Raw genomic sequence first — 25,580 nt, forward strand, 5'->3', positions numbered from 1 at the left:
CCATGCCAGTCCATAAGCCTGTTTGTGTAATATGCTCAACTGGCCCTACCACTGGAATTCTAATTTAAAATTTTCAAAAGGTCTCAAATGAAAGGTCTTTTTAGTCACATATAAAGTGTGGAACGACTTGTTTTTAGGTGAAAAACAGCACATAATCTAGTCGCTTAAGAGAACTTCTGAAGATAGATAATCAGGAAGGCAATTCGGTTTCAGCCATCTACTCTCTGAAGTCCCTAGAGAAGTTAAGCCTTTAATGTTTGATTTGTTTTTTGTTGTCTGCATGGAATCCAAACAAATGCTGATTTAGACCCAGAAGTGTGAGCACAGACTCTTGTGGAGACAGAAAATTTCCTTAAAATAAACCTTTCATATATATGATTTTATATCTACAAAATCTAGGAACCACAACTGAGAAAAAATATGACATTTGCTTCCTAAGACTGATTTGATTCACTTAATATGATTATTTCCCGTTGCATTCATTTTCCTGCAGACAACACAACTTCATTCTTTTCTAAGGCTGAAAGAATCACATTGTTCGGTATTTGTTCAATGCATTGTGCATCTGATTTGCATTTTAAAAGTCATGGAATCTGCTCTAAGTTTAAAAGTCAAAATTAATAGGTATGTCTTTGTGTAAACAGTGCGTCATACGTGCTTAGCTATATATACTCTTTTTTTTTCCGAGACAGGGTTTCTCTGTGTAGTTTTGGTGCCTGTCCTGGATCTCGCTCTGTAGTCCAGGCTGACCTTAAACTCACAGAGATCTGCCTGGCTCTGCCTCCAGGAGTGCTGGGAGTAAAGGTGTGCGCAACTACCGCCTGGCTATAAATACTCTTGTACATATACAAGCAAAAAAGGAAAGATAGGGTGAAAATAAGCAAATAAGTTTAGCAAGTTGCCTTAGTTAGGTTTTCTATTGCTGTGATGAAACACCATGACCAAAAGCAACTTGGAGATAAAGGGGCTTCCTTCATTTACATTTCCAGGTAACAGTCTGTCACTGAGGGAAGTCAGGACAGGAACTCAAAGCGGGGGGGGGGGGGGGGGGGGGGGGGATCCTGGAAGCAGAAGCTGATGCAGAGGCCATGGAAGGGAGCTGCTTACTGGCTTGCTTCCCCTGGCTTATTCAGTCTGCTTTCTTATAGAACCCAGGACCACAGCCCAGGGGTGGCAGCACCCATCATGAACTGGGCCTTCCCCTATCACTAATTAAGAAAATGCCCTACAGGCTTGCCTACAGCCCAGTCTTACAAAGGCATTTTCTCAAATGAGGTTCTCTCATCTCAGATAACTCCAGCTTATATTAAGTTAACATGAGCTACTATACAAGTGCAATATTATGTTTCAATTCTCAGTTTAATTTTTTATTGACTTTCTGTCTTCATCGTTACACACAATAAATTGGAATTGACACATATATCTTTTCCATAAATATTGCGGTACTTACCATGCAGAGTGTCCTTTGCACTCAAATCTTTGGCAGAAGGAAATGCTCATCTTAGTAACTTATATTTCATGAAATAGTACTTAAGAATTCACCTGTGAGCATACTTTTGTGTTATTCCCACACAAATTATTTCTTTATGGAAAGTTGGTATAACATGCTCATGTACATGCCAATATACCACGCATTGAAAATATGCCAAGTCGACATTTTGAATAATATCTAAAGTCATTTTTAGAAATTTACTATCTTACCTTGAATAAAAAATGTGCAAAGAAAAAATTGTATATTGTGTGTGTCTGTGTACACATATTTATAGACACACACACACACACACACTCACTTATGTATGTATGTATACCACATTTCCTTAATCCATTTTTCTATTCTTGGACACCTAGGTTGGTTCTATACCTTGGCTATTGTGATATTACTGCAATAAATATTGACATGGAGGAGTCTCTGTGATGTGCTGACTTGGAGTCCTTTGGGTAAATACTCAGGAATGCTGTAGCTGAGTCATGTCGTAGTTTTATTTTTACTTTTGTGAGGAACTGATCTCTGTACTTTATTCTTGGGAGAATGGGGATGTATTACCATACATTATAGACTTATATGAAAGTGTCCTTATGCAACAGTATCATGAACAATGAATATACACAATGAAAATTAAAAACAAGTGAATAATTTTTTTTTTTTTTTTTTTGGTTTTTCGAGACAGGGTCTCTCTGTGTAGCTTTGCGCCTTTCCTGGAACTCACTCGGTAGTCCAGGCTGGCCTCGAACTCACAGAGATCCACCTGGCTCTGCCTCCCGAGTGCTGGGATTAAAGGCGTGCGCCACCACCGCCCGGCTACAAGTGAATAATTTTTAAAGGGCTAAAAAATAAAAGAAATCTTTCCTATGGAGGAGTAACCATTTTTGTTAAAATATTGACCAATCTCACTAGTAGAATCCATCAGACTGCAACCTAACAGACGTAAGCTTAAGTATCAACCCCAACCCTTTCTACTTCTTTGACCTTGTGAATGTCTTTGAGTCCTGGAGTCTCCATTTCCTAATCTTGAAGATGGAGAGTAACAGTAATTAGCTAGTAATTAGCTGGTTGTGTAGATAATGTGTGTGCAGTAGCTGTTGCACAGTTAGTTCATCTTGGGGGTTGGCTACTGACTTGGTCATTGATAATGGAAAGGGAGGGAGAGAGAACTGCCACACAGGCAAACTGATACCAGGCAAAATACTGCTCATGAGAAGAGAGAGAGAGAGCTATAAGACAGGCAGTTGGGAAAGGAAACGTGGATGCCTTGCACTGGCTCAACAGAATGAGACAGTAAGTATCAAGACTCTGTTTGTTCCAAATTAACTTAACAAAGCCTGTTTGATGTCCCTCTCCCCCAAGACCCAGAGATAACTACTTATGTGATATTGAACATGATGGCAGGACCAAAAGCATGATGCAGAAGTCAAGAAAGAGCTGAGAACATTTTTAAGTCTCGGTAGTTAATCCTGGCTCATGTTGTTTACACGTAGTCACTGCTAGGAAATACATTATGAAAAGCAGTTCTTAAACAAATATAATGCGTAGTGAGCTCCTCAAAACACCTGCGTCCGCAGGTCTGATCCAAGCCTGGGCAGGGAAGTTCCTTCCTGTGTTGGGTGCTGATTTAGAAAACAGAGTGCGTGGAAACCTGATGTGGAAGAACTGAGCTCCGCACTCTTCCCAGCAGCCCTCACTCTGATGTGGTGCTTCAGGCCTCTATGTACACTGTAGGTCTTTATGGGCCACAGCCTTCACATTGCTGGAGGTTTAGAAGACAGACGGGGAGGACCAGGGCGAACCAAAGCCAGCTGGGCTTCTTACAGACAAGGCCAGACACCCAGGCTTACCAGACACAGCAAGTCCTCTTTGGAAAATTTCATACACCGTCTTGGCATCTGAGAAGTAATGAAGGATTAGGTCATTGTTCTTCTGGAAAGCACCCCTCCGGGCTCCTCCCTAGGACACAAGACCGAGTTTAGGCAAAGTCTGAGTTTCTCTTTATTCTCTCCAAAACTTTATGGACAGATATCACATCTGAAGTCATGGGGACACAATCTTCATTGCAACTTTCATACATGTATGTGATTTGATCTGATCATACTTGCCCCCTCACCCTCTCTAGCCCTCCTCACTACAACCTCTTCTCCTCCTCCCAACAATCCCCCCTCCCACTTTCATAGGGGCTTGGGATCTATACAAACTGATGACATGCCTGCCCTGTGGTATGGTTAAGGGGAAAGTTTTTATTGTAGATGAGAGAGAGGACAGCCAGAGGCATCCGGAAGAGTCCAGAGCAGAGAGAGAAAGTAGTAAATGAACATGGCCAGCAGACTGAGCCAGGCCATGAGGGAGGTGGTTATAGAGAGAACGAGAGAGACAGAGGGAACATATCAAAAAAAGCAGGGTTATAAGGAGAATGAGTGGGAGGGGGAGCTATGAGATGGAGGGAGTTTAGGGTAAGAAGGACTAAGACACTAACATGCACTTTAAAATGTGTAACTGCCACTTTTAGGAAAGTGAGGGAGCCTGGAGGCCAGCATGGACTTTGGTATGCTAATAGGTGTCACAGACTGCCATCTGTCCCTTCTACCAGTGATAAATGAAAGTGAGTCCTTAGGTAGAGGGGAACTTGCTGTGGGATGGTCTGTATGTCAAATGTGTTGCTGATTGGTCAATGAATAAATCACTGATTGGTCAGTGGCCAGGCAGGAAGTATAGGCGGGACTAACAGAGAGGAGAATTGAGAGAACAGGAAGCTGGGTGAGAGAGACACTGCCAGCCGCCATCAGGACAAGGAAGATGTAAAGTACCGGTAAGCCACAAGCCACGTGGCAAGGTATAGATTAATAGAAATGGATTAATTTAAGCTGTAAGAACAGTTAGCAAGAAGCCTGCCACGGCCATACAGTTTGTAACCAAAATAAGTCTCTGTGTTTACTTGATCGGGTTTGAATGGCTTGGGACTAGCGGGTGAGAGAGATTTGCCCTGACTGTGGGCCAGGCAGAAAAACTCCAGCTACAGGAACTGGCTTCACAAGTTCCTGAGGAACACTGGCTTTTGTCTCCTGTAGTCCAGGATTGCCTTTTGGAGTTTGGGAAACTGGAGTTTCCTTTGGACTGACAGAGTCCACATGAGTATGAGTGAAGAGCAATCCAGTGGATTGTAGGAAATTTGCCAGTGGCTACATCACAGAGTTCTCTAAGTTCCTACATATCCAGCAGCTTCCAACAATTGACAGTTCCCAAGGGGGGGTGAGGCACAGCCCCCACGAGCCTCTCCTTCTTCCATGCTCAGACAATTAAAAAATATATATTTTTATTTATGTATTGCATGCATGTGTATATGTGTTGGCATGTGTACCATAGCACACTTGTGGAGTTCAGAAGGCAACTTGGAGTTGATTCTCACTTTCTACCCCATGTGGGCTCAGCTAGGCCTCAAACCTGGAACAAATGGATGAGGTGCCCATTTAACATTTAACAAAGCGGACCTGGCTGCCAGGTTCCCCCAGCATCCCTCAGTCTTGAAGAGTTACAGGGTATGGCTAGCATAACCTAGCCCCTACCCTAAACTTCTCCAGCCAAGGAGCAGGGCTGTCCTTCCCTATATAATCCAGCCATTTTGGTTACCCAGCCCTTTTTGTCTACCCTTCCTCCCCCCCCCCCCCCGCCTCTTGTTCTGGATCTCCCCTCTCCTCATGGGGCCGGCTCAGGGTCATGCTTACTCTGGACTCTCCCAGATGTCCCTGCTTCTGGCTCTGCCCCCCCCCTTTTGTCTACACTAAACCTCCTCCTCCTCCACACCTAGGAGCAGTCATGCCCTCCTCTTTCTTTCTTTCTTTTTTATTTATCTGATGCTGAAACCCGGGACTGGCATATATGAGCTCCCTTCTGAGGAACCTGGCCTCTCTGCTGCTGATCTGACTCTCCTGAGGTGTGTGCAGATGATTTGTTTCTGCTGGCTCCTGCCTTCCATCAAATCTGACCCCATATTCTAGGGTGTGCCTTCTCAGCTACTTCTCCCCTCCACGCGCTCTAACACTTCCTCCCTTTGTCTATGCCAGGAGTGTCTCTCCGGCTCCTAGATCCTTCTACACCCTCCCAAGGCACCAGCCTGGGCATTCACCACATCTCTGGGCTCTGGCCTGCTGCACCCTTCTGGGTATCTACCACAGGCACTTACCGTCTCCCTTCCCTGCCCTCTCATCCTCTCTAGCTGTCTCCTGCTTTCCCCTGGGAACTGCAGTCCCACAGCTTCTGCTTTTAGCTCCCTTCTTCCTTTTTATCTCTTCTTTTCTTTTTGTTTCTTTTAATTCAGGTCCCAGGGGATTGAACTCAGAGATAAGCACCTTTACCCGCTGAGCATTTCAGCAGCCCCTCAGTCAATGTCTTAAACCTCAAAGTATGGTCATATTATATGTTACATGTATGTGTGCTTGTTCATGTGAGTATATGTATTTGTGTGTGTGTGCATGTGAGTACATACATGTGTATGTATGTATTTTCTTGGAATAATGTCTAGGTGTGCATTCCATGGCACACACATGGGGGGCAGAAGACAACTCTGTGAAATTCGTTCTCTCCTTCCATCTTCTCACAGGTTCTGGGGATTGAGCTCAGGTCACCAGCCTGCAGAGCAAGAGTCTTTATCCACTGAGCATTTCACTAGCAAAAGCAGCTGTCTTCTCAGAGTTGGCAGATAACTGTCTGAATCTGTCCTGCCTTTGTTTTTATGAATAAAGTTTTATTGAACACACTCTTGCTCATTTATTCTCACATTGCTGGTGCTTTCACTCTCCAACAGCATTAAGTGGTCGTAACAGACACCAGATGGTCCATGAAGCCCACACAACTTACTACCTTTGCCTTACAGAGGTTTCCTTGCTGTAGGGGACTCCAAATGTGAAGTAAACCATACAAAGAAGAGAGGAAGGAACCCGGATGACTGAGGATGACTTCCCCGGGGGTTAGGAGGTGTTTCACTAAGGGTGGAGCTTCACTGCAGAAGATGGAGGGGTTTCAATAGAGTTGAGAGGAAGGCTGAAGGAGAGGTTAAAAATGGAGCAGGCGAAGGAAGATTGTGAGAAGAGCAGGAGGGGCCAACTGGCCACGGAGAAGGAATAGCACGAAAATGGACAGTGCCACTCGCGGAGGGCGAAGGAAGAAAGGGTAGGGAGGACGTCCTTGGAACTGTCTCTCAGAGGTCAGGAGGGAGCTGAGCATCTGTCTGAAAGACAGAGGAATGAGCCTGGCCCAACTTCCACCAGTGTTGATGAACATTAACTAACTGAATCTTAGAACTCAATAAAACAACCTCTCTACCATTCTCAAATGCTAGATGTTTCCAGGAAGCTGGTCTCCTGGCAAAGTGTCTCTCTAAACAGCTAGACAATAAATATCCTAGGCTTCATAGAACACATAAAAGCTGCCCTTTATAAACAATTTATCCATTTAAAGATTTGAGCACTATCCTCAGCTTTCTATCTGCAAAGACAAGGGAGTAGTTTGCAACCTGTGATCTCAACCACTGTCACCTAAGGCTCCAGTACCTGTTTTATTTTGTTTCAAGGGAAATTTGCTAGAGGAAGAAATTGACATGTGGAGAGTGAAAGTTCACTTTCCCACATTCTTTCTGTTCCTATGTTACCCCCGGGTTTTGAATTGCAGTTTGTGTTCAGTCAAGCTGAGAAACTGAGGATGCTGGGAACATTACCTCAATCCCCACAGACTGGTTGTCCAAGTCAATGAGAGGTAAGACTGGCTGTGGCCTGTTGATCAGCCACAGGAAGATGGCCGTTCCGAACGTCAGGAGGCAGATCAGGGCCGGGGTCGGGAGTGGGGAAAACAAGAAGTTAAAAATAAAAAGCATCTTTGTGAATACCAACAGGAAATTCAGACCTTAAAAAAAGAGAAAGAAAGAAAAAGTTAGAGGAAGTGGGCGTGTTTTTTTTACACTGTTTACAGAGGTGCACACATGTACACACACACACACACACACACACACACACACACACACTCATGCTCTCCAAACAGAGCTGGGCCTCTCTAGAATTTCTTGCACTGTTTACCTTAGCAATGTTGAAAATAATGGAAGCGTTCTCCACCCTGGCCACTTGACCGTCCTCACACAAGGCAGAAAGAATCAAAGAAGACAAGTTAATCATTTCCCAACTGTGAGAACCAACTGCCTCTTCGTTTGTGGCCCACAGAGCCCAGAAGGCCGCCTTGGCACCCAGTATATGCTAGTAGGGGAGAGTGCGCCAGACAGCTTCCCCTGCTCAGGCAGAGTCCAGCTCTTCCGTCTGGACTTCCCTTGGCATAAACTAAACAGAAGGGACCTCTGCAGGGGTGACGTCACAGGTTCCACAAATCAATCGCTGTGCACGAAAGACATTTCCTGCTGGCCAGATAGGCTCTGCCTGTCGCTTTCTGTTTTGAAGCACCAAGCAGGTCACTAAGATTTACGGCGGTCCAACCTCCTGTGTCCACTATCCCCACTACCCCCATCTTAGACGCGCAGAGGAGCCATTTTTGCCTTGAGACAAACATTTGAAGTACAGAGAAAGGCTGTCAAGAATGTACTCAACGCACAATGAACAAATAAGGATTCGGGCCAGAAAAGGCTCTTAAAGGTACTGAAGCGGACCAAGCTTCCTCCTCACTAGCTTTCCATAGCATTTCCAGCCACATTCTGCTCCCGGCTATTCTACAGGAAGAACTAACTTGGGGGAAGGCCCTACGAGCATCCCTATAAGGGATGTCTGTCCCCACCTGACTTTCCGACTTGGTTAGGCTAACAGTAGCTGATGAGTACTGACTATAGCCGGCAATGAGTTGAGGTGGACACCAACGCCATGGAGAACCGTTCCCCAGACAACAACATAGAAGCTTCTAAGGGTGCAGTGACTTTTCCAAGTCCACTCACGGTTTCCATTGTTCCTTCTCTAGGAAGAGCTACAAACATGTACCTTGTTGTTTTCTTATCATTTCTAGGCTCAGGACTCAAGAACCAAATATCTGGGGCCTTACAGATCACAGCAAATGAAGTCCCAGATCTGCATTCTTCAAACTTGACTGCAACGCACGACAGAGCAGCATCTCAGAGTCCAGGCCAAATTGATCCTACTCAAAATCAAAGGGACAAAACAAGCCCAAGAAAAAGTTTTATCAGGTCAGGATCTCAGCTACCCTTAGAGTGTTTCGAGGCAGCTGCCATTATTTGGCACCTGGAACCTTCTTCAGTGAGGGCGACTCTTCATTCTAGTCCAAGAAAAGCCATAAGGCATGGGGGGGGGGGGGGCAAGAACAAATGGAAAGAGAATTCTGGGTCACTGTTCTCATGGGTCAGTCCGCTGCCTGACTCTGGAGTGGTTTCTTTCCATTTTATGGAGGAAAACTCACCTCCAGGAGGCTGACACAACAGTCCTCAAGCTCTCTGTTTTCTACATTGAAGTCAGGGGTAGAAAATAAAATAAAAGAGAAACAGGAGCCAGAAATTGCCCAGCTGGGTTGTGAAACAATAGGGAGCTATCATGATTCCCTGGCAGGGTTTGACAGCTGGGGCTTGGGAATCCAGCTGTGCCTGGGCTTGTACAGCCATGCTGGACTTCAGGAATCAAAGTGTGTCGGAGCAGCCAGGTAGGTCACCATTTTTAGGACAGCCATTCCAACACAGGATGAAAGGAAGACAGCCCCAGGAAATCTGCGGCTTTGGCAGCAAATAGCAGAGCTGATTAGAAATCTACTTGGTGCTTGCCCCCACCTGCCCCCCCAGTCCTCTCGTGAGGCTGGGGCACTGCTGTTAGCCAAGCTGGATCTTATCACCTGGGCTCTCTCCCTCTGCCCCAAGCTCACCTGCAAATGAACAGAGCCTTACCTGGCCTCCTTCAACTGTGGGAACAAGTTTGTGGCATTGAGAATGTTGCCATCTCCTCAAGGTGGCAAGCTGACATTAAGTGGGAGACTTACAAACACTGTCTTCAAAGTAGGGTCTAAAGGTAAAGTTTCTGTTCGGTGGTGGTGGGGTAGGGTAGGGGTGAAAAGGGGGAGGGAGGGCCAGTGGCCTGGTAGGTAAACCACTGGGAGAAAGGAGACTGGGAATCCTTGACTTATCTCAAGAGGGGCAAATGCTGTCAATCACAGCTAATTGTTACCACATAGTCACATGGGCCCAGGGTCACTGGGTTGTCAAATTTTTCATCCTTGGACAACCCAGAAGACTAAGATATCGTAAAACCTCAGTTTTAATGAGTGGGAAGCTTTAAAAGAAATCAATAAGAACACATCTCCTATGTTAATTTGAAGCACAGTCTGCCTATATTTGGCTAGTCCTTTTACACCTACTTTGGTCATATTGCCTACAAAGAGAATGAGTCTGAAGATGTCACTACAAACAATGGACAACTTACATGTTTAAAGAGAACGAAAGGACCTTGGTATGCTGGCAAGGGATCTGATGAGGAGAAGGTACTGAAGGCTCTATTTGTCCGCAGAAATGGCTTCCTTGCTCAGCTTGCTATTGCCAACTGAGTTTCAAACTCAAGAAGTTTCATGGACTTTCAGATGGTTTTCCCTGCTGCCCTCGAATTGTTTTTAAATTGTGACAAAAATCATCCAGCAGAACTAGCCATTTAAAAATGTATCATTCAGGGGCTTGGGAAGATAAATCAGTTAGTGAAGTTCTTGCTATATAAGCGTGAGTTCCATCCCCTGGACCCATGTAAAAGCTTGGGGGTGGGGTGGCACATATTTATAATCTTTGAAATAGGAAGACAGAGATATGCAGGTCCCTGGAGCTCACTGCCTAGCCAACCTTCATGAGCAAGCCTCAGTCCCAGCAACAGAGCCTGCTTCAAAAAAAATAAGGTGACTATCTCCTGAGGAACCTCACCCATGCACACCTGTGTGTATGCACTCTCCCGTGTATATCTGAATACTCACATGTACACTTACATAAGCATACTTGCACATACATACACACCCTATAACATTAGTTTAGCACTACATAGGACATGTAAATGTAGCTGTTTAGGTAGCAAAAAGCCAGAGCCTGAGAGAAGGTGAGTTTCTCAGGCTCTTGGGTCCTTAGGTTGAAACTTCACTGGATGAGGACGCTATGGTTACCATTCTAGCCCTTAGAATCTACAAGCACTCCCAGACATGCTCAAATAAACCGGGGCAAAGCCACCACCCCTCTTGCCCTGAGTTCTGTGTGAAACAAACTGCCCTTGTGGTCCTGCCCCCTCTGGAATCCCCTGCAAGCACTGGTGTGATGGTATTTGCTTTTTGCTTTAATATCATGCCTCTGTGGGGGAAAATTTGGGAGAAGTGCGATCATAGTAACAAAAAGAGGAAAGAGGTGTGTCCTGCTGCGCCTGGAATTTCAGTTCCAGGTTGTCTACACAGAGAGAGGGAGCCACATTATACATGAGGACACCCCAACCTACATTTCCTAGCTCCTACTGTGTTCATGTCTGGGATGTTCTGAAGCACACCTCCTGCTGCAGATCCTTACAAACTCCCTGGACCAATGCTGCTGCCCAGGTTATGAGCACTCTATTTTCAGCTTTGGATGTTGCCCTCTGTGGAGTCAGGGCAACATTTATTCATTAAGTTCTTTTCATTTGAATGAAGTTCTTAAGGGACCTTCTCTACACTGTCACTCAAGCTGCCCTTGTTTGCTGTAAGTCTTTTGGGTTAACTCTATAGGCTCATTTTCCCCCTTGATAGTCCCTTTCTTGTAATATATTATTTTTGTGCAAGGGGCCTGGGTTGGAGTCCTAGCAGCACAAAATAATTTTTAAAAATAAACAAATAATAGCCTGTATTTGGGGGTCTGGAGGAGAGATGGTTCAGTGGTCAAGAGCATGCACCACTCTTGTGGGTGACCATAGTTTGTTTCCTGGTACCTTCAGGATGGGGAGGGCTCACAACCACCTGTGACTCCAGCCTCAAGGATCTGATGCCCTCTTCTGTCTGGCCTCCACAGGCACCTGCACACACCACACACACACACACACACACACACACACACACACACACACACACACACGGCATTCACTCACACAGATAAACACACACACATAATATCCTAAGCAGCTGAATTTTTAAGATTGTACTTGTTCTACTCCCCCTGCTCTGTTCAGAACCTTCCCTTCACGTTCTTTCTCACCTCCCAGCCTGCGTCCTTGTTCATCCCATTGCCTGCCGCTCTTCCCAGCTCCGACAGGACTGTGCGTTGTTCACAGACAGGTCTGGAGTCACCTCTGCTTGCCCTATTTAACGCTGCTTTCTCCTCTCCAGTCCTGGGCCACCCCCTCTTCTAGTGCGGCTCACTATCTGTTATCCACTGCCCCTCCTGAGCTAATCTCCTCATAGGAACAAGGTTTGTGTTCCATTCACTGCTGGGCTCCCATGTCTACACCATGCTGAGACTCTAGTAGACTCTAAACCGAATAACTCACTTTTTTTTCCAGTTTAAGATAATCTGTTCTCAATTGTTTCAGTTAAGCCGCTTTCTCAAATCTTAGACCACGGAAAAGTCAGGCACCGTGGCATACACCTGTAATAACCCAAGCATTTAGGAAACCAGGACAAGGGGGATACAAGTTCAAGACCAGGCTGGACTACATAGTGAAACACTGCTTTGGTTTTGTTTGTTTTGTTTTAAAGCTGGGCCGGAGAGACAGCTGGGTTCATACAGTGCTTGGGGCACAAGCAGGAGGACCTGAGTAAAACCCCAGACCTTACATTAAAGGAAAAGGGTAGGCATGGCTGTGCATGCTTCAAGTCCCAGTGCCAAAGAGGCAGAAGGCAGAGATCGGTGCATCCCTGCAGTTCATGGGCAAGCCAGCCCAGGCTACTTAGTGAGTTTCAGGCCAGTGAGTGACTGTGTCTCAAAAATAGATAGATAGAGCCAGGCTCACATGCCTTTAATCCAAAAGAAAAAAAAAAGATACATACATACACACACACACACACACACACACACACACACACACACACACACACACATATATATATATATATATATATATATAGAGAGAGAGAGAGAGAGAGAGAGAGAGAGAGAGAGACAGAGAGAGAGAGAGAGACAGACAGACAGACAGACAGACAGAAACAGACAGACAGAGACAGTCAGACAGACAGACAGACTGACTGACTGACCAGGCCCAATGGGTAAGGGGGAGATTCTCCTATGGGAAGTCTTTCCCATGTTCTTGGTATTCCTTTCATTGAGTCTTTTTCCTAACTTTAGTGCTAAAAATCTGCCCTCCAACTCTTCTGATGAAAAAAGGTAAAACAAAACAAGAAAAAAGGTATATGGTGCTTGAGGAACGACACCTGAGGTTGGCTTTTGGCTTCCATAAGCATGTGTACAATACACACACACACAGAGACACACACCACACATATGCACACATGTTTACACACACACATATACACACCACACACACACTTACACACACATACCACACACACATGCACACACACACATGCACACACACACATACATACACCACACCACACACACACACACACACACACACACACACACACACACACACACACACATGCACATGCTTCACTCCAGCCAACCTTAAGAAGAATCCTCTCACATCAGTCTTTTGGTGAACTAACGAATTAGAGATGGAAGATAGTGGAAAGGGTGTGTTTACAATACACACCAAAACCAGACTCAGCGAACTGGAACTAAGTGACCTGTGTTTTCCCATCTGTGGAAAGTCTAGCCAACATCACTATGTTACTTGGAATCTTGGGAACAACAGACGATAAGGCAGGGCATCTTTGCTTTCTATTTCTGGAGAACTCATTATTTTCCATGCAATAATGATATCTACATTTGCAACTATAAAGTTAAAAAAATCTGCCTTCTAGAAAGTGGACAGGCTCATTTAGACTTAATTGGTTTCTCTGTTTTCTTGTTGCATGTATGGACTTATCCTGTGGTGAGTTAAAGCTCATTAAAAAGGAGACCAGGGTCCCCCAAGTTCTCATACCCAATTAGTTAACATATTATTCCATACTTTGGTGTGCTTTTTGTCTCCTAGAGACTATGTCACATGTCTTATACCTCCCCATGATTCCAAAGGGGTCATTAGGATACTGAGTATGAAAGCTCTGGCCTGGGCTTCCCATTTCTAATTCAGCCTTCAACTTAGGAGGACCCCTCCTCAGTTATCAACCACAGAGCCTCTATGTCCAGAAAAAGCAATGGCCAAAGGTCGAAAGGGCACTGCGAGTCAATAGTACCATTTGTATAGCTGGAAGGATGGGATAGCAGCCTCTTCATTAATGTGCAATGAAGGTGAGTTAGATGTGTGTACTTTTTCCAGGCAAGTGAGAGATGAAAAAAAGTTGCACATGCTTGTAATCTCAGTACCGGGGAGCAGAGAATGGAGGATCCTGGGGGTTGACTGACCACCATCTAGCTGAACTAGCAAGGCTCAGTTTCAGTGAGAGACACCACTTCAAAAAATAAGGTGGGAAGGTAGAAGACACTTGCTGTCGGCCTCTATGTGTTCCCAAGTGCATGCATTTCAGCACATACACACACATGACCAGGCACATACACATACAACATACACACAAAGTGTAGCATCAGTTTTCACTAAAGACAAGGCAAAACTTGATGGTGTATACTCATGAAGCAGAATCAAGAATATCTGAGCCCAGGAGTTGGAGACTAGCCTGGGCAATATAGTGATACCTGGTCTCAAACAAAGCAAAAGCTGAAAGGAGACCCTAACAGTGGGAGCAGGGGCTGTCTCTGACTCTTTTACTGGCTCCTGAGACCCTACTCCTCATTCTGGATCGCCTTGCCCAGCCTTAATACAAGGGGAGGTGCTTAGTCTTATTGCAACTTGAGAGGCCATGTTTTATTGATACTTATGGGAGACCTGCCTTTTCCTAGATGGAGATGGAAGAGGAGGGGGATGGGGAGGTAGAAGAGAGCGACTAGGAGAGGAAGAGGGGGTGCGGCTGGGATGTAAAATAAACAGATGGGGAAAACGCTGAGAGGAGAAAAAGAAAAGGAAACCTTCTAAGGAGACAGAGGTAATGAGTACTTTTTACTTTTTAATTGCCGATATAATCCAGTAAGGTGGCTAGAACACTCAGCACATAGGAAAGTCAAAGTTTCCCATACTTCATACAAATAACTAACTTAAAAATCATGGAAAAGATACCATTACGGGGGTAAATGTAAATGTTTAGGACTGGCAAGGTGGCTCAAAGGGTAATGGTGTTTACTACCAAGGCTGACAACTTGAGGGTAACCCCTGTAAACCCCTTGGGGAAGGAGAGAGTTGACTCCTGGAAACTATCACCTGACCTCCACGAGTGCATGGTGGCATGTGAGTGCACACACAAATAATAAATGTCATGAACTAAAAGAGACGAGTTAGATCTGAGTCATAGAAGAGCTTGAAGATGGAAGAACATGCCTGGAATAGCTGAGATCTGTCTCCTCAAATCTATATGTCCGCCACAACTCTAAACCAACGTGATTTTCTTGCTAACCTGACACTATCTGTAAAAACACTCAGAAAAATAAAACTCACAAGGAGTCAAAAAGGTTCTGAAAAAGAATGGAATTGGGCAAACATCACATTCTAATTTCACTAATGAGCTATGAAAGTTTTCTAGTGGCTACTGAGTATATACTTTTATTTAATAAAATAATCATGAAACACACCCAGTAGGCACTATAAATATATACTAAATAGCATTTAATATCAAAATAGAGTCTCTTTACTTACAACAAATATTCTGGGATAATGTGCTAGCCACACAGAAAGAAAACATATAAAGCTGATTATTGATATACTCCAATAAAGCAAGTTGGAGATGGAGCAGTCTTCAAACATAACACAGCAAGAAGCCTAAGAATATCTGGGAGAGAGTATTACAGAAACATAGTTTAAAATATTGGTGGAAAAGATTCAAGATGTACATGTAAACTGAAATCCAGAAATGGAAACAATAACAAGCTCGATTGATTACATAACACTTTTAAAAATGACTGACTTGTTGGACGGTAACACAAGGAAAGTGTCAAGCACTGCACGTAGGCCAAGATCTAAGTCCCTGCACTAAACTCTCAGAAGCCACATAAAGACAAAATCCAGCCCAATGAAACAAGGGCAGGGGCATCAGTAGCATATGTGTGGCAAAAGAGTCCTCAAAGTGAGGACAAGACACTCAACTTCAGCAATGCTTCTTGAAAATTACAAACTTAAAAGCCCCAGCCTGTCTCCCCCACTCCCCATTAAACCAGCAGAAACAAGAGAGTACAACATGCGATGTTAATTGTGAATATAAACTTGGTACAACCTCTTAAGATGGGGAGTTACCCTCTGCTACAATTTAAATGTCTGTTTAACAATTTGTCCCAGTGATTCTACCATCAATTTATCCAGTAGAAAAATATCAGCTCAACAAAGGGGATTAGAAACATTGTACAGTGTATCACCTAAGGATTTGGGATTGAGTCAGCCCATGAGCTTAATTCCTGCCATGCTGTCTTCTCTTACCCAAGGCAGGTAACTTATCCTCTGGGTGGCTTCTGTCTATGAAATGGCAATAAAATCTCCCTAATCAGGCTGTTTCTGTGATTTAAGTACTAAACAAATGTATGTGGAGAGCATTAGAGCTATGCCCATCCAGTCTTTGCTATTATGGTCAACATCACTAAAGCAAAAGACTTATTTCAAATACAAAAGCCCAGACAAGTCTACCTGTTTAGGTAGGTTGCCAAACAATAGCACTTCTACACAGTGGAAGTCTTAGTAGGCAAACAGATTCAAATGTGTTGATATAAAAGCAGCCCCAGCATCTACTGCTAAATAAAGTGCATGTGGACAACTGCGATGGATTGTGTAGTGTGGTGGTATTGTGTTCCCCAAAATATTGTGCACCCTAGTAAACTTATCTGGGGTCAGAGACAGAACAGCCACAATATTAAACATAGAAGTTAGGCAGTGGTAGCACACGCATTTAATCCTAGCATTCCAGAGGCAGAAATCCATGTGTTCAAGGATACAGCCAAGCATGGTGACTCACGCCTTTAATCCCAGGTAGTGATAGTAGAAAGCAGAAAGGTATATAAGGTATGAGGACCAGAAACTAGAAGCATTTGGCTGGTTAAGCTTTTAGGTTTTGAGCAGCACAGTTCAGCTGAGAGCCATTTGGATATGAAGACACAGAGGCTTCCAGTCTGAGGAAACAAGATCAGCTGAGAAGTTGGCCAGGTGAGGTTAGCTGTGGCTTGTTCTGTTTCTCTGATCATCCAGTGTTCACCCCAATACCTGGCTCAGGTTTGATTTTATGAATAAGAACTTTTTAAGATTCTTGCTACAGTGTAGGGACTGATGTTTCTGAAGGGATACTCTTCATAGGAAAGACAGATGGAAGGTGAATAATTAGAAGTAGATTTCCCCAGAAACTTTTAGGTTTCTAATCATTCAGTCAAAGACTTTTAAAAGACCCAACAACAAATCAGGTAATTATTATTGATACTGAGAGTACAGCTATGAAATCCCACCTTTATGGAATTGTTATTTTGTGTGTGTGCAGGGGGGAGAACGTGGTGTTGAGACAGGGTCTCATCATCGAGCCTTGAATTCACAATTCTACTTCAGTTTCTTGAGAGCTAGGATTACAAGCTCAGGCCAGCAGGGCAGTGGTGGCACATGCCTTTAGTTGCAGCACTTGGGAGGCAGAGGCAGGCAAATCTCTGTGAGTTCAAGGCCAGCCTGGCCTACAGAGCCAGTTCCAAGACAACCAAGGCTGTTACAAACCCTGTCTCAAAAAACCAAAAAAAAAAAAAAAAAAAAGCACAAGCCACTGTATCTAGCTAAGTGGGACTGTTGTCCATTGAAGAATATGAAAGCAAGCCTGCATGCATAGATCACTATAGCGTGGTGGAACACTGACAGCAAAGCTATGTAAGCAAAAGGGACCGGGTTCTAAAGGAAGGGGTGAGTTTTGGTCAGGGAGGCTTGAGTAGCTAGCTCTAACTGGGAAGGAAATGCTTGATGGCATATATTGCTTAATCTGAAATGCATATTTTGTTTTATCTACAAACTAATATGTACACCTATTATCCTGCCTCTGGCTCAGGCAGCTGGTGTAGAATGTCCCACCCCGGTTCAGGCAGCTGGTGTAGAATGCCCCACCCCCAGTTCAGTACAGCATCTGGGAACACACCTGGGAACACCACCGCCTCTCAGCCTTGTTTCCATCAGTGCCGCTCTCCCCTCACCAAAACAACATTCCACAGGAGCCTTTCCAGGACTTGCAGTGTGTAAAGCATGTCTCAGCCACTGAGCAAGCCAGCCTGAACTGCAGCTCTGAGGGTGGAAACTTTTTCATTCATCTCTGGAGCAGATAAGAATCCAGAACAAAGGTGGAGCCTGAGTCACAGTGCCAGAGGAGCTATGAATATGCAACTTTCAACATTTACTCCAAGTAGCTGAGAAGAAAGACTGGTGTGAGATCCTGACCTATGAGCCAGTAGATAACTTCCCAGCCACTTAGCAGCACCCACGCTCTCAGGCCACCACCTCACATTAGCCATGTGATCAGGCATAGACCTGCTCCTGGGTGTTCTGAAAGACACACACACACACACACACACACACACACACACACACACACACACACACACACATGCTTGCACAGGCATGCCCATGTGCTCAGAAAGTCAGGAAAGGGCATCTTGGACTCTTCACAAAGATTTGTGAGCAGAGCAGGACAACAACATCAGAAGAGGGAGCTCTATTAAAGCCCCCAGGAGGTGGACGGGTAGCTCTTTCCACAGCAAGGAAAGATTGACTTCCATTGTTTAAATGATTAAGGCGGGAGGGGTAAGAACAAGAACCAAATAAGAACCACCTCCCACTGCCCTCTCCCTTCTGAGCCCAACTGCTAGAATGAGTCCCACAGCTGGAAGATGTAAGACACCTGCCATAGGCAAGCACACTGTAAATGAATCATAGGACTGTCAAGAAAGATCCACTGCACACACAGGGCCAGGAACTCAGGAGAGCTGCCATGGCATCTTCTTCTGGTTTGGTTCTCAACAAGGCTTCTGAAACTCAGGGAACATCTCTGTGATGTGCCAGGAGCACTCCATGTGAAGGTCATCCTAGCCTTTAGAGTCCCGCACACCCAGCACAGACTTTAAGGTAAAGTGGGAACCCACCAACCTATGGAGACTTCGTCACCTTTCTGTTGCTCACTACTGGCACATGCTCAGAGAAAGACAACCAGGGGGAGGAGTCTGTTAAAGGACACTCACTGAAGAATTCAAAGAAGAAACACGATGTATGCCTGGACTGGAGTCTGCTTGATCTTTCTTGGGAGTACCACTGCTGAGACTTCACACTTACACACTTCACACTTACACACAATGTAAATGAGGCCAAGGCAGAGTCCCAAGCATATCACGTGTGCACTCGGATATTCAAACCCACTATATCCGGGTAGCCACAATGTTCAGAATGGAGAAGGTGTGCTTGGAGTTCTTTAGCTAGTAGGGGATAAAGCCATTTTCTCAGGGAGCTAATGTGCTCTGTTGGGGTGTATCCAAGTGTTGGCTGCTTGGGGTAGACAAGAGTACGTTTATTTACCCTGTGACACTTGTATTTCTATGCTCACTTTTAAAAAGGTGAGTGGAACTGGGGGTGTAGCTAGTTGGTAGAGTACTGGGTCAGCATGCATAGAGCCCTGGATTTGATCCCCAACACCAAATAAACCAGGGGGTACCAGTATATTCCTGTCACCCCAGCATTCCGGAGGTGGAAGCAGGAGAATCTGAAGGTCAGATTCAAGGACATCCTCTGCTACACAGTGAGTTTGGGACCAGTCTTTGCTACACACAGCCTATCTCAAAAACAAAACGCCAAAATAAAATAAAACTAAAAGACCCCAAGAAAACAGAAAAGAACAAGAGGAAGATGAAAAAAGAAAGGAAGAGCAGAACGGAAGGAAAAAGGAAAGGAAAGAGAAGGCAAACAAAGACCTTGGGCCTGTGTGCCCAGTACAGCCAGTGTTGATCGATGAACATTGGAATATATAACTCCCACCCTCTGCAGCATTACAGGTCTCTGCAACATGAAAAAACAAAGATGAGGAACGAGCATACGAGAATGAGGGAGAACAGGCCCTTGGAGACAGGAGTAGAGTGGACAGCCCTTTGGATCACTACAGGCCCAGGTGTGTGACCCTTGATCCCAGGCCTCACTGCTAATCGTCTCTTTTCCAGGGCCAGGCAAAGACAGTGACCCAACCAGTGAAGCCCACGGACAGGAAGACACTCCCACACACTCTGTTGTCAACCAAGGTTGCTGCCATCACACTCAGCAAACCATCTTTCTCAACTCTTGTCTGTGTCTTATCAACCATCTTCCTGAATAAACCCCATCACCGTGGGTTGGATGGACCTAAGTAGAAGGGAAGAGAGGAAAGGTCCAGGGGTGGCTGAAGACAAGAATGGACAAAGGGCAGTACTTAGAGGAGGGAACGAGGGAAAGATTTTTCTTCCTTGTAGTAATATCGATTGTACGTAACAACAGGTTCATTAGTACATTTTCTTTCTTTCTCTCCCCCCCCGCCCCCCCCCCCCCCCCCCGAGCTGAGAACTGAACCCAGGGCTTTGCACTTGCTAGGCAAGCGCTCTACCACTGAGCTAAATCCCCAACCCCTCATTAGGACATTTTCATGCATGTCTAATGCAGTTTTGCTCACATTCATTCCCAATACCCTTTCTCCTCCTACTCCCACTGACCCTGGGAAATGGTATTTCTGATGGAGGCGGAAGGTTCGTTTTTAGTTAAAGAGAGTGAAGAAAAAGGCTCCGAGGGGAATCAGTGAGAGTGCTCAGCGGGAGCACCACGCCAGTGGAGTCAGACTGGGTTCTCAGACACAGCCACTGGGGGGGTAAGGTGGTGACAGCCCTTAGCCAGCTGAGTCAAGCGGTACTTAATAGGACACCCCTTGTTAATTCAAATCCCAACAGCCTATTAACTCCATCCCTTAGGATATTTGTGGAGCCACCCACAGGGTGGTGACAGGAAGTGACAAATCCCGAGGGCACTCAGATTGATAAAACTAACCTTGATCTACTATTATGCTTCCAACTAATCAGTCCAATGGCCCCACCCTACAGAAAAACTTGTCAAGGTAAACACCCCCAAAGGGCAGCCGCAACTTCTTGCGGACCAAGCGAATTTTGAGAGAACAAGTTAAGCAAAGCCAGTATCACAAGTCCCCTAGATTTGATAAGAGGGTCTGTAAAAAGACAGAATGGACAAAGTGCTTGGTCCTCATCACTCCTTCGCGATAAAGAGTGGATGATGCAAGAGATTGCGAAAGAGACCTTCCTGCCCGAGCTCAGAATCCGGGCTCACACTACCTGGCTAGACCAATGGCCAAGCATCACCAGATCTGAAGTGTAAGCAGTGAACTTGACTGCCAGGACTCCCCTGTCCAGAAACAAACCTCCAAGGTCATTGCTTCTGTGACTTCAGAGCAGCAGAGCTGTCATTTATGAGACGAGAGGACCCAGGGACAGTTACTCAACATCATTGCAAGTCTGCTCTTTCAACTGCACACAGCAAAAATGCTGTGGTACCTGGTGCACCATTGGGCATGTGGCAAGACCTGAGGAAAGGGCCTCTCTTGTCAGGGCCGGGGATATGGCTCAGTCAGTACAGTACTTGCCGCACAAGCTTGAGGTCCTAAGTTAGGTTCCCAGAACCCAGGTCTGGAAAAACAGAAGTCAGGTGTGGTGGTACATGTTTGTAATCCCAGCCGGGAAAGGGGAGACAGTAGATGTCTGGGGCTAACTTAGTCTGATCATGAGTTCCAGGCCGATGAGAATGTCTGTCTCATGACGAAGAGGGCGAGAACCTGAGGAAGCGCTCCCAAGTGTCCTCTGGTAACCAGATGCATTTAAACACACGCCTACACACACCAACACACATGTGTACCTGCACACACACCAACACAAAGGGTTTCTCTCTTCTATTTACCTCCATTTTCACATCCTTACTCCTATCACATGATCTGTTATAAGACGTCCCAAAAGATACAATCGTCATCTTGGTTCCTCTTACAGCCAAATGTCTTAACAAGTCTTTGTTTCTATTTAAACATAGCACTTCTAATTGGAGGAGACAGGGCTGTCACTGACCCAGCCCCATTCCCTTTCTCATATCCTCCTACAAGCCTCTCACAACCCCAGTCTTAGAAAAGAATGACCCAGGAAGACCGAGAGGTCTGTAAAGGCAGTTCACGGACTGGCTGACCTTCCAAGCCCTATGAACTCATTTATTTATTCACATACCAGGAATGGGGAGGCTAGGAAGAACCCAGCCCTGTGCCAGTGGGGAGGGCTACTGAGAGCCTGGATCTAACACCATGGCAGACCCAGAGGCACTGACCACAGAACGTGGTGCAAGCTGTGAAGGCTGAGGTCACTGCTGGGACCACACCACACTTGCAGCTCTGCCAGACTGAAAGGTCACCTTTGGCTGCACCCAGAGTCACTGCGTCGTCGGCTAGGCACGAGTATGGGACACAGCGAGAGGGCAGCACACTCCTGCTTTTTAAAATGACTCCAAACCTGGGACTCGGAGCTCAGCTACCTGGAAGAGGGGAGAAAATACTACTTCTTCTTCTCTTTCTTTTTTTAAGGTGAATTCACTTTTTAAAACTTAAACTTTCTTAAAACGTACATTCACAATGCTAGGCCGCTGATCTTCTGTTTAATTCCAAAACATTTTCATCACCTCAAAAGGAAACCCTGTACCTGTGAAGCACTCACCCCTCACTCCTTCCCCCAACCCGACAACTGGTCTGTCTACATTCAGCCTCTATGGATTGAGATGGGAGGATTTGCTAAAGATTAACTACCTTACAGTTTCTTATTCTTTGGCCTATGCATTAAGCCAGCCAGACTCATCAGCATTAAAGCACAGATCACCCTTGGAACTAAATGAGCCCAAGTTCAGATTCCAGGTCCAACCATCCATGATGCATTGAGTGTCTTTCTAAGTCACACTTTTAACCCTACTCCATGGGCTAACGATCACAAGAAAAGTGCCCATAGGACTCTAAGCATAGTGCTTCCCCAGTGACAGCAATGGTAATATTCATGCTCCCAGGAAAACCTCAAATAGGGGACGACCATATAAACTCAATATCTGGTATCCAAGTGTCATATACAAAAATCTTCTTACAAGCTAAAATTTTAGGCTATTCAAAAGAAGGCTAATCCTACAAGTGAATGAAAAACAAGTTCTTAAAATAAAATTGTAAATATTTTATTTTTGAAAGCATCAGATTGCTTACAGTTCCAATACAATTGACAGCCTACTTGCTCTGTGACCTTGGGGAAGTAGCTTCGCCTCTCTGATGATACTCTCTTAACCATCAGACAGTGAAACCATCCACCTCAAAAGATTGGCTTCACCAAATAGGATATCTGCTATGTGTTGGTACTTGACCGAGATCTCTGTCCTTCTGCCGTGTCCACCCTCCTTGAACTTGCGGCCTCGCCGTGATGTAGCACTGAGGTGCACAGAGGCACATTGATATTGTGGTATTTGTCTTTGCCCTAAAGAACTATCACATAGCTCGGCATAGTGGCACACACCTATAATCCCAGCACTTGGACAGCCGAGCAGGCAGATCACCAGCCTCATCTACGTAAGGAGTTCCAGCTCAGCCTGGACTACAGTGATCCTCTACTTCAAAAAAACAAAGCAGGGCAAACAAAGTTATAACATAGCCTTAAGTCAGAATGCTTGTCTGAAACTCTGTGTGGTCTGGACAGTATTTTTTTTTAATTAAATTTAATGTGTTTCTCTGGGTTCTATGTGCTGCGATTTTCTCTGGCGTTCCCATCACCAATATCCCATTACACACCAGCTACTTCACCTGCCCGTGTCACCGCTTCCCTCAAAGCTCCCGCCTGCCCGCCCGCATTTACAGCTGTTGCTTTATTTAGGCTTTTGTGCCTTTCATTGGCCGACACAGGCACATGAGTGATGCTCATAAGCTTTTACACTGTGCTTCTCCCAAGGTGCATTCTAAAATGGCCTGAAACAGCTGCCACATGGATACAGAGGGCAGGGTCAGAATCTACGGCTTCTATCTCCAGTTTTGAAACCTGACCAAGCTTTACTATTTTAGACCCTGCCTCTTACAGGGCACCAGTCACCCACAAGTAGAAAGTTTAGATTCAGTCCTGCCATTCAGACTGTCAAAGGGGGGTTGGGGTGTGACATCACATGGGGCATCAAAACCCAGCCATGGAGCCCCTTCTCAGTGCTCACTCCCTCAAAGCCCTTCCAGAGCATCTTAGATCTAACCTGTGCTGATAGCCCTGAAAAGAGACCCAACTTCATTCAGGAGCCATTCAGTCTGTTTCTCCATCTCCTTAGTCTCATTCCTTAGCTCCTACCATCCGAGAGTCAAAGTCCAGTGAAAATCAAGGTTAAACCCCCAGCCCACCCCAGGGAGCTACGCCGCCACGTGCTCAGGCCCGTAAAACGGTCTCTGTAATCCACCTCCGGAAAAGGGACGGAGAAAGTCCCCTCCCATCGTCCCTTCCACCTTTTCCTCACCTCTCCTGATCCAGGGAGCACGGGTAGCCCTGGGAGCCCCCCACCCCCACCCCCGGGGCATAAAGAGCATGGCGCCCACGTGGGCCACAGCAAGCCGCGAATTACAACCAGCTTCCTGAAGCTGGGCAGGGAGGAGGGGGGTCGGATGCCTCTGCGGCACGCCCAGGGGCCCGTCCTTGGATCACACCCGGCTACAGATCCCTTACCCTGTGAGGGGCCGAATGTCTTGGAGCTTGAGTGGGGCTTCCCGGCTCCGGCTTCTCGCTGGCTGGAGAGCCCCTACCCTTCCTTCCTCACCCCGGGCTTCTCCAGGGGCAGGGTGGCTTCAGAGCGTCCATGCAGGCAGGCAGGCAGCCGGGCTAGAGTCCGCACTTCTGCCCTGCCCTGAGCCGTCCCAGCCAGGCCATAGCCCGGCTTTCTGACATGCTGGTGCCGGGGACTTCACTTCCTGGTTTGGTTTTTTTTTTTTTTTTTTTCCTCTTTCACAACTGAAAGTGGAAGCGCTTCTGACCAGGAGGAGACAGGCAGCCTAAGCTACCCCGGCCGGTTTTCAAAGCCTTTAGCCCCAGCCCCTAAGGGCTGAAACAAAAGCCACCTAGCATCCACCCAGTCCACCTGCTCCCGCTGGTCCCACTAGCTCTCCTCTGAGACGAAAATCCAAATGAAAGCGAGCTGAGGTGCCCCTGGGTTCACTGCCAGAGAGACGGAGGTGACGTTGTTCCCCGCTGCGTTCGCAGGACAGGAAAGTCCAGCGAGAGGGACCTCCGCCCTTGGGGCAGTCTCAACACAACTGTCTTCTCCATGTAGCCCCTTTCCCGGTCCCCAGAGCAGCCCTGCTCAGGGACACATGTGGACCTCACAGAGACAACGGAATAAACAAAATAAGCCAGGAACCACTGGGGCAGCCAGCCATTAAATTGACGTGGCTCCTTTTCCTCTGACACAGTCTCTCACTCAGGCAAGTTTAATGCAAAACTGTGTCCTGTGCCTCCCCACTTCCACCTTACAACCCGGGTTCATGGCTGCCTTATTAATCACCCTTTAAAGCTCTGATCTCCCGGGGGCACAAGAAGACCTCATTCTCGGATTTGGAAGACAGATGACAGGTCCTGCACCCCCAACCCCACTCCCAGCAGCAAACTCACAGACAGACAGAATTACACAGCACTTTCTCAGCCTCGATCCCTCCAAGAAGGATGGGGAGGAAGTTCAAGGTGAGTCTGGCTCTTCACTAGAGTGCTGGCTACTTTAGGATTCCTTCTCTCTGCAGAGAGCACCCCCTCCTGCTGGAAAGGTCAGGAAAATGGAGCCATATCTCAAGAACAGCAGGTCTGTCCCCTTTGGAAGGATGGAAGGATAGAAGGAAGTGCCTCCAGCTTTTGTTCAGTTTCAGAGCTCAGCTTCCCGGGAAACAATTTTCTCCCGAGGAGAACTTTGGC

At 46.0% G+C, this 25,580-nt stretch overlaps 1 protein-coding gene across 3 annotated transcripts in view; it reads right to left on the reverse strand.

The window, feature by feature from the left end:
- The window catches only part of Acsl5 (acyl-CoA synthetase long chain family member 5), a 47,092-nt gene extending 21,782 nt beyond the window's left edge, over positions 1-25,310 (reverse strand). Inside the window, exons 1-3 of one of the 3 annotated variants that reach the window (XM_052712602.1) lie at positions 24,348-25,310; positions 7,200-7,384; positions 3,334-3,442 (exon numbers count right to left, since the gene is read on the reverse strand). In XM_052712602.1, the coding sequence (XP_052568562.1) occupies positions 3,334-3,442; positions 7,200-7,355 (265 nt within the window). In that variant the 5' untranslated portion in view covers positions 7,356-7,384; positions 24,348-25,310. Of the gene's footprint in view, positions 1-3,333; positions 3,443-7,199; positions 7,385-7,554; positions 7,761-24,347 lie in introns of those variants that run through there. The other 2 variants (XM_052712600.1, XM_052712601.1) reach the window with 2 other exon arrangements.
- Positions 25,311-25,580: the final 270 nt, after the last annotated feature.

Source organism: Peromyscus californicus, unplaced genomic scaffold (genome assembly GCF_007827085.1).
Source record: "Peromyscus californicus insignis strain IS unplaced genomic scaffold, ASM782708v3 Scaffold_4__1_contigs__length_199733344, whole genome shotgun sequence".
In the NCBI taxonomy this organism is placed as follows: Eukaryota; Metazoa; Chordata; class Mammalia; order Rodentia; family Cricetidae; genus Peromyscus; species Peromyscus californicus.